Genomic DNA, 9871 nt, shown 5'->3' with positions numbered 1-9871 from the left:
TTTTCTTTAGGATTAGGCCATTGATGTTTGCTACTTGGCCTCCACTGAAGCTGGGCTCCTCCCCTTCCAACAGAGACAAGGAGATAGGGTAGCTGACTTCCTTGATGACCCCATTGCAAAGGGATGGGTCCAGGTGTCCTTGAGAAAGTACTTTTTGGGCTATAAAATGGTTCAGAGTTTGTTTTTAGTCTTTGTATGTTTGTTTGTTTAAGATTTACAAGTCAGAGGGGCAGAGAAATAATTTACAAGTGAAGTTTTCTCAACTAAATGGCCTAAGAAAATGTAGTCACAGCCTGGAGCCAGGAAAAAGCTCCCTAAAATTTAGGCAACCTGAGAGGAATGTAAAGTCCTTCCTGGTCATTCCCAAAGCAGCATTTTCTACAGAACTTTTTTACAATGAGTCAGATGGGAGATACTCAGCTTCCCTGACTTTGTTGACCTAATAGGCAAAACCATCAGTGACAGAGAAATGGGACCTGCTAATTTTAATTTATTGTTTGATTACATTCAAATGCAGGTAGCTACACCTTCTGAGTTGCCCTCAGTACCTAACTGGTGTTCAGTAACATATCAGTGAATTCACATGAATTGGTGGACTGCTTTCTCTCATGAGGGAAACAGAAACAGTTCTGATTAGAGGGCAGGAAATCTTGAATTTTAATTCCAACCTGTTTAGTCCCCCATGTTTGAGACTTCATGACCACATGTCAGCAGTGGCATACATGGTGAATCTGGCCCTAAAAGGAAGATAATCTTTAAAACCAGTATGAGACAAGAATGTTCGGCAATAATCATAAAGTAAAACAATTAACTAATCCTTTGGTTAGTCTGATATAATAATCATTTATGTAAAAAACTGTCAAGTAACTAATAAGTAAATTTTAATAAAATTGAAGTGTCTGCAACAGAAACAACTACTAAATTATGCCACCCAGGTAGTGTTTTATTTTCTTGATTCACTCTTTAGTTTTAAAATAACGAATAAAAAGTGAATTTAATGTTAACTATGTAATCTGAATCCAGTTTATGTCTGAACTAAATCTGCACTTGTCCAACAGAAAATAGTTTCCTTATTTTAAGTTTTTTTGAAAATTTAATTTACATTCAATTAACTTTCAATTTAATGTTTCCTTATTTTAAATTTTATATATAATGTCACATACAATGTCAGAATTGAAGAAACTGAATGTCATTTTCCTAATCAATTGCTGTATGTAATCCTATATAATGGCTGTATTAATGTTTATACTGAATCTTGAAATGCAAGAATATACACAGGTTGGAAACACAAAGTGCACTCGAGTGCGTTCAGGAGATTCTGAACCCTTAGGAATTTACTCTCAAAATGAACAGATGTAGTTGATTCCACATGTGTGTGAAAGAGATATTAGAGGGAAAACAGGGAAGAGATTTTTAAATTATCTTCCCCTTAGGGGCGCCTGGGTGGCTCAGCTGGTTGAGCATCCAACGCTTTGTTCAGGCTCAGGTCATGATCTCAGTGTTGTGAGATCTGTCAAGTCCCCTTTCGGACTCCACGCTGGGTTTGAAGCCGGCTTGGGTTTCTCTTTCTCACTGTCCCTCTGCCTCTACCACCCCCAAACCCAAAATTCAAAAAATAAAAATAAATTATCTTCCTCATTAAAAAAAAAAAAAGGAAAAGAAAAATTTTAACGTGTTACTTTCAAGCTTACATCTCTATTATTAAAATTCAAACAGTAATCAGGAAGTTTTAAGACTTTAGATCAACCAAAAAAAAAAAAAAACCAAATTATATCAACAAGAGATTTTTTTCAGAAAGGAGTACTGTATCACTAAGCACTTGGTATTGATAAAAGCAGACTTTTAGTCCAGCTTTATCACTGTTTTACGATCTCCGAAGATGACATATGGCTTGTATTTTGCTCCTGGGAGAAATCCTGAGCATTACCTAGTCCTTGACATGCCATTCGATACAGGTCACAGAATCTCCTTTCTTCCACTCCAACATTTTGATCATAGACTTATTTTACTTAAACATTTACACATTTTCCCACTCATTTATATGGGGATAGAAAGACTGTATAACCTGATGTCATATTGTAAGCTAATTCTTTAATTTAAAAAAAAAAAAAAAAGGAAAGAAAGAAAAGAAAAGAAAAAAGAAGGACGAGTAGCCTGAACCTCATAAACCCAGGAAACTGGATTAATATTGAGGCTGGCATGGGAAATCCACAGGCATTTGCTGAGGCTTTTCTCTGAGACATGGAGACCAGCTGTCTGAAACAATCAATCTTTACCAAAGTTGACTATGTAAAGGAGTCCTCCCTGAAAATTCTCTTGGTTTAGGAAAAATTATTTCGTGCCCATTGTACCCTCCAACCCTTCTCCCATGTAAGGTGAATTTGGAAATTTAATTATACCCATATATCCACTGACCTAGTCAGCTTTCAAAATTACCTCAAAGTTGGGGTCCTGCATGGCTCAGTCGGCTGAGCAACAGTCTCTTGCTTTCAGCTCAGGTCGTGATCTAAGAGTCTTGAGCTCTGCACTCTGCAGGGAATCTGCTGGAGATTCTCTCCCTCTGCCCCTCTCCCTGCTCATTTCTCCCTCTCTTTCTAAAATAATAAATAAAATAAAAATCTTTAAAAACAATACAAACTCCAAAATAACCTCAAAGTCATAAGAATTTTTTTGGAAGATGGACATATGACTAAGGATAATCCAGTGGGTATAGAATCAGCTTTAAAACTCAGGGTTTGGGGTCTGAGGCACATTGTCCAACAGACCAGCCTTAAGATTAGACTTACACACCCAACAGCCTCAGTGACCACCCATGCCTCGGTAGATCACATAAAAAGCTTTTCTTGCTAGCCCACCACCAGCTTCTCCATGCTAACAGCTTCTCAAGCTAACAGCCTGAGCTTCCCATCAGAGCAGATATGAACCCTTCCTTTTTTCACTACTGTAAAAGAAAAATTGTACCAGACAGAATTGAGCAGGCAAGGAAGAATTTATTCAAGACTTTTTATAAATAAATTGAAGCAATTATTGCAATAGGAGACAGAGACTGAATTAATCCATCTTGTTGGTTAATTGATACTTATTGAGGTGGGCTCTTCCATCTCCCAGAGACTGGAAGTTAGGGACCCTGTCTTTCTTGATTACATTTCCAAGAGATGGCTCCCAGACCCTGGAGAAAGACATTCCTTTGATGAGGAACAGACAAGAAGTTGAAAGATTTACATGCCAATAAGGCAAAGAATGAATTTGCAACTGCATGTTTTTAAAAAAACCACTCTAGGAGAAGGGAGCTGGAGAAGCAGTCAGAAAGAGACTTGTCCAGTTTAGTCAAGCTGAGGATAGCCTTAAGGTCATCTTGCTTTCTGTCAAGCTTTCTCACCACCCTGCCTGCCTTGCTTCCCTGCCAAGTGCCAAGTGATGTTGCCTGACTCCCTTCCAATACCAAACCAGAACCTCTGTCCGTCCAAGTTTGTGAAGGTTGCAGCTCCCCCCAAAAGTATTCATCCTATCTTACACTTAGAATCTGAATTTGAAATTGAAGTTAATTCCACGCCTTGAAGGTGACCAAGTCTACCATTTTGTGGCTAATATTGGCAGCACACTGAATAAGAACTGATTGTGATTTCTTCCTCTTTGCAAAGTAAACTGCACTGTTGTCTTCCCTTATCTTCATCTAGCAAGTTTTTAAAGATTTACCCTCCCTAAGAGCAAAGTACTATTTGGAGCTGTAAGCCTGTCAGGGTGTCCAAGAGTCACAGCCTTTGTTTTCTCCCCTGAAGCAGTTTATTCACATTCAAGCTCCGCCTTTCTCCCCACCCTGTCCCCACACATTAACAGAGAGTGCACACAGCTGGCTGTCCTGACTCAGCCTGCAGAAGTGTGGCAACTGTGCTTTCTTTCCTGACTTCCTGCCCTTCTTCCCTCAAGGCGTTTTTAAACAAGTATTGTCTCCCATTCTGAGACAGTAAAAGAACCACATTTCAGAAACAATTTGAATTCCAATGATCAGTGTTTCATTAGGAAACTTTAGAATAGTAAGACTCTCTCAAAAAAATTGTAGTTTTAGAGATCTCCTTGCCAATTCACAAATCAGTATCGATTTCACTCTTCTGTAATCTCTAAATACTTTCCGAATTCTACAAAGTGTAATTTCCATGGCCTTGTTAAAGATCATTAATGAATGGGGACAGGGAGGAAATGAAAACTTTCTAGTTTTTGTAAGTGACAAAGGAGGACTAAATACAGCACGTATACATCAATGTTTCTCAAACTTTAATGAGAACACCCAGAGTTCTTGTCAGAATGCAAATTCTGATTCAGTAGATATGGACTGAGGTCTGAGATTAAAAAACATTCTTAGAGATGTTCATGCTCCTGGTTCCCCCTGAATAGTATCCGTATACCTCAGTTTATAATACTCAGATTTTATATATAGCTTATGCCAAGAAAATGTGTGTATATATATATATATATATACACATACACATAAAAAAATAGAATAAAATACACATTAAAATAGAGTAAAATACGTAAAACAAGACTGAAAGCATACCAAATATTAAGAGATTTGGGGGAAGGGTGAATTTTCTTTTACTCCCAATTGTCTTTCTTCCTAGCAAAATATTTCCTCAAACTTTTCTGCAGTGAATACAACTTTTTCTTTCAACAGGAAGATTAGTCCCTCTCCTTTTTCATAGGCAAAAAAGCACATTGGGTATTAACAAGAATAAGAACATCAAATCAAATGTATGAATCTCAAAGGCCTTGGAGGTTGTGCACAAAGGTCTTCAGAGAGGTCAACACTTGCCTAATGGCAGTTGTGTGATATTTACCTTATGGTCCCTTGAGTGGCCACATGGCTTCTGGAAATCCTTGCTATGATTCGTCCACCTAAGGCAGTTTTAGATGGTCACATTTTTCCACAAAGCGGAGGTAAGACCAAAGAGCAAAGACCCAGACATTCTCAGAGGTTTATTCATATTGGGAACACTCAGATATCACTTTGGATTCACTCTTAGGACACTGTGAAGGGGAAAGAATGCTCAGCTCCTCTCACAACCAGGTTCTCCTTGGATCAGGAAAACCTGTGAAGTAAATTCAACAGGGCTTCAACTTATTACTTCCTACCAGGGATATACCAGTTTGAAGAAAATCTATTAAGTGCATTACAGGCAGTTAACAAGGAGGTTGGGGAGTGTTTTAAAAATAACTTTCAGGGACACCTGGTTGGCCTAGTCCTTTAAGCGTCTGCCTCCAGCTCAGGCCATGATCCCAAGGTCCAGAGCCTGAGTCCCACATCCCCACATCCTGCTCCTTGCTCAGTGGGGAAGCTGCTTCTCCCTCTGCCTGCTGCTCCCCCAGCTTGTGTACACTCTCTCTGACAAATAAATAAGTAAAATCTTTAACAGATAATAATAAAAATGATTTTTACTTGAGATAAAATTAACCTAAATATATTTGGACTAAAAGAGTTAGGCTGGGGGACGCCTGGGTGGCTCAGTTGGTTAAGCAGCTGCCTTCGGCTCAGGTCATGATCCCAGCGTCCCGGATCCAGTCCCACATCTGGCTCCTTGTTCGGCAGGGAGCCTGCTTCTCCCTCTGCCTGCCATTCTGTCTGCCTGTGCTCGCTCTCTCCCCCTCTCTCTCTCTGATAAATAAATAAAATCTTGAAAAAAAAAAGTTAAGCTGGAAAAAAAAATGAGTTAAGCTGACTTGAACATTTTTGGCAGAAAGGAGAAAAAATGAAAACTCTGTGTATTCTGTTTTTCTGAGACAACAGGGCATCAGATTTAAAATCCCAGAAGGAGAACAAACCTGATACCTAAGGAAAGTATTTAAACCTCTACTCCCCACAGGGAGCTAAGCAGACTTGAAACCTCCTCAAATACCCTGTCAATCAATGTATACCTTAGGCCTTTGAATCACAGGATAAATATCACAAGACGTGGAGGTCATTGCTAAGAGATTTAAGGATGTATTTACTGATCCATTAAATGTTGGGAAAAGCTAGAGAGAAGCTTTTTCTTTTAGGAATCCAGAAAAGAGTCAATAAAAATCACCAGTTTGGGTTGTACAGAATTTCTTGTGTTGTATGCCTTTGGCTGTTTTTTTTTTTAATTAAATAAAAGACTAAAGCCTACTTGGGATGAAAGTGAATTAAACAATTACAACACAGAACTAGTAACAGCTAACTTTGAGCATTCATTATATGCAAAGTATTATTTTAACTATTTTTCATTTACCATAATCCTAGGGAAAAAACCTTATGAGGTTAATACTATATATTACCTCTACTTAATGAATAAGGACACAGAGGCACACAGAGATTAAGCACTTTGCCCAGAGTCACAGTAAGAAGTAGGACAGTTTTGAACACAAGAAGCTAAATTTCCCCGTTGGCCTCCAGAGAGAAGGCAACCAATGATGTATGGGTCCATGTTAAGGAGGCTTTTCTTACTGACTGCATATTCAATGCTCAGTCACCTGGGGACATATAATGACTCACAACCAAATTTACCAAGTCAGGCCTGAAAACAGTCTGCCAAGAAGTTTAACCTCACACAAGGGCCAGGCAAAAGTTGTTGGAGGAAAAGATAATTCACTTTATGGGGCCTATATTATCTTTTCTACAACCAAGTAGAAAAGCACCTCATTTGAACACAAATGAGGTCAGGTGCTGCATTCCTCCCTCAAGTGTGGGTCTCATAGTCCTAAGAACTGCTGTGGTGATCCTCCAGTCAAAAGTTCTGGTGGGACTCCTGAGCATTAAGGCATTTCTAGCACTTCCCATCAACATGAGTCAGAAAACCCAGGATGCCCTATCTTCTTTTGACTCCTTACAGGTAAGTTCCCCTGAAGGCCATTCTCAAACCTTTAGAAGGGAGAAGATCATATTCTTACCTACTTAGTAAGCCTATGCAATTACTACGTTGTGACTTAACTAAGCCACATGACCTCAACACCGAGGTTGGCTCACTGTAAAACAGGGATATATATTTGAGGGCCTTTCAAAACTGAAAGTAAAGAGCACAGAGTGAGGAGTGAGGTAGGGGGTACAGTTCAACAGTTGACTCTTCAAAAGCCAGCGTCCCACTTATTTTGTTAGTTCTTGCAGTAACCAAATACTCCTTCAGCCTGCTCAAGTCAGGAGTTCATCTCTAGAGGGAATGCTTGCTCCTCACAGACCTCCAAACCAGACCACAGCACTACAGAGGTAATAAAAATGGGTGTTTAATAAAAAAGAGGAACAAATAAAAAGACATTTCAGTAGCACCAGAAGAGACTTTTTTCCCCAACAGCATCAAGAGGGATGTATTTTCAATCCAGTTTTAAATACAAATGTTATTAATAAGAAACAATGGGCAGGAATAAGATATACAATTATTTTAGGGCAAACTATACATCATCTACCTTTAGATAAGACTTATCTGCCAAATTTAAAATAGCAAAAGTAAATAAAAACCAGATAAAAATCATTTTTACTCGACTGGATACTTTGGGGGTAGTAAAGCCCCTTTAAATGGCACTTAACGTTCAAAGTTGGGTCTTCTGTTCTCTTCCTCTTCTTTTCCTAGTTTTCTTTCCCCTAACTTTTAATGAAAAAAAGAAAAAAATGTGCACATCAGAAAAAAGTTTAAAAAAGGAAAGATTTTGTTTACTTGCTGCTTTATTTTGATTTTCCCATGCCTTTTTACTTTCTTTTTTTAGCTTTAAAACAAGCCTCTCTCTGCAGAGAGCGGACCTCAACCCTCACTTCTAATTTAGGTCCGAAAGAGCGGGGAGGCAGGGAAAGAGATCAATGAATCTGTATTGCAAAGTGAGAATTAACCATAAATAGATTTTCGTATTTCAACAGGCCCACATTTTACCAATTCGAAAATACCTTTCCTTCCCCTCTTCCAATGACTTAGGTCCCCAGACCGTCACAGTTTTAAGACACAAAGGAGGTACTATGTTGCTCACAGTTCTTCATTCCGTCTGGGGTGTCACCTGCCTCCCAGCGGCGCTGACCAGCCTCTTAAAACATCCTTGCTGTCGGCTAATTACAGGCTGGCGCTCCCGGAAGAGCATCTGCTTAAGGATTCGCGCTCATCCACCATCCCGCAGCATTCCTCAGGCTCCTCTTTCCTGTTTTATATCCTCTGGCAATCCAGTCCCTGGGGACCGCGAGGTGATCTCCCCGCAGGTGGACTCGGGGCGTCTCTCCCCATGAGGGAGAGCCCGGGGTTCGCAGTCCTGGCGCCCACAGCCGGGCGCTTCACTCCCTGTTGGTGCGAAAAGTGATCGCGCTCATGGAGTGCTCCTCGGTCCGTGCGGTCATCTGCCCCTTCCTCCATGCAGTCCACAAGACTTCTTCTGTCGCCTGATAGTCCACAATCCGCACGAGCACCGACCTGGGTGGGGCTGCAGGGTCCCGCGGCAGAGCTCTGAAGGGAGCGTCTACACGGCTGCCTAAAACTCGCTTTTCTCGCGGAAAGAGAGACGGGCCGTCGGGTTCCCAGTCGTCTCCGGCCGCCGGGAAAAGATCGTCCCCACCGGCCACTTCTTCCCGCGCAGGGTCCCGTTGAGTCCCCAGCCACCTCTCTGGGTGCAGAAGGAAGAGCACTTTCTCTCTGACCCAGGGCTCACAGTCCAGGTTCTCAGCCGCCGGGCGGTTCTCCAGAGCCCCGCCTGGGCTTCCACTCGCCCTCGCCTCCGCTGCCGCCCCCGACACCGCGGGATTCCGGCCACCGGGAGCCAGGGCCGCCCCGCGCCCCAGCTTGCGCGAAGAGGACCCGGCACGCCCCAGGATGTCCGGAGCGTCCGCGAAATTCGCAGCCCCGCGGGGCCTCGAGGTCCCCATCGGGACAGGAGGCTCATTCATTCGTAGATCCTTTAGGCGGGTCACGCAGCAAACTCCCGCTTAGCCCAGCAGGTCAGGGACAGGTAGGGCTTTTTTTCTTTTTTTCTTTTTTTTTTTAAGGCCCGCCCCGCCCGCGCCGTGCAGACCCCGCCTCCTGCACCGCCCAGTACAGTCCGCCCAGGCCTTGCTCGCCTTTTAAAGACAAAAGAGCCTGACCTCCCCTCAGTCGCTCCTCCTTTTCCTTCCCACCCTCGCCCGCAGCTCTGCTGCTGTGGTATGTGGCTCTTCTGTGCCCTCTTGCACCTTAGCTCTGGTTTCGTTTCCACCGTCTGTTCTTGGGTCAGAGGCGCAGAAGACACCCTCGCACAGCGCCCCCTGAAATGCCCGGGACTCCGTGCGCTCTTCCTTTCCCAGGACGCGCCTCCCAGGTCGAGGAACAAGGAAGTGTTCTGGTTTTGTTTTATTATCTGGTTTAATCAAATTCTTGTAAAAAAGATTTCATGTCCGGTCCAAAGCCATCCCCACCATGCAGCCAAGATTAGCGAGTGTAGATCTAGGGAGCCGACTTTGAGAAAATGGCTTTTGGTTTGTTTGTTCTTCCTTCGGGATGCCAGGACCTGTGGGACAGTGGTTGCTCCTGTCTTCATATGGGTTATAATCAATGTTTACTCCAGGAAGGGATTTATGCTTTGGATAAACAGAAACAAAAAACCAAATCGCTAAATGAACGTCTCCAGGATTTAAAATTTTGTCGTTTATTATTATTATTATTTTTAAGACTTTATTTGATAGAGAGATCACAAGTAGGCAGAGCAGCAGGCCAGGATGGAGGGGTGGGCAGTGCAGGAGCAGGCTTCCCGCTGAGCCAAGAGTCTGATGCATGACTGGATCCCAGGACCCTGAGATCATGACCTGGGCCAGAGGCAGATACTTAACCCACTGAAGCCAGAGGCAGATGCTTAACCCACTGCACCACCTAGGTGCCCCTACATCTTTTTTTTTTTTTTTTTTTTTTTTTTTAAGTATCCC

The 9871-nt window shown here is 42.2% G+C and overlaps 1 protein-coding gene across 1 annotated transcript; it reads right to left on the bottom strand.

The window, feature by feature from the left end:
• Window positions 1-7214: 7214 nt before the first annotated feature.
• On the bottom strand, window positions 7215-9205 carry CUNH6orf141 (chromosome unknown C6orf141 homolog). The gene has a single exon (XM_045071060.1). The coding sequence runs from the start codon at window positions 8861-8863 to the stop codon at window positions 8258-8260; it is 606 nt and encodes a 201-aa protein (XP_044926995.1). The 5' UTR covers window positions 8864-9205; the 3' UTR covers window positions 7215-8257.
• Between the last annotated feature and the right edge of the window lie 666 nt (window positions 9206-9871).

The sequence above is a fragment of the Mustela putorius genome, unplaced genomic scaffold (assembly GCF_011764305.1).
Source record: "Mustela putorius furo isolate JIRA1106 unplaced genomic scaffold, ASM1176430v1.1 tig00003983_pilon_pilon_pilon, whole genome shotgun sequence".
NCBI lineage: Eukaryota > Metazoa > Chordata > Mammalia > Carnivora > Mustelidae > Mustela > Mustela putorius.
This window is presented reverse-complemented; position numbering and strand designations above follow the sequence as displayed.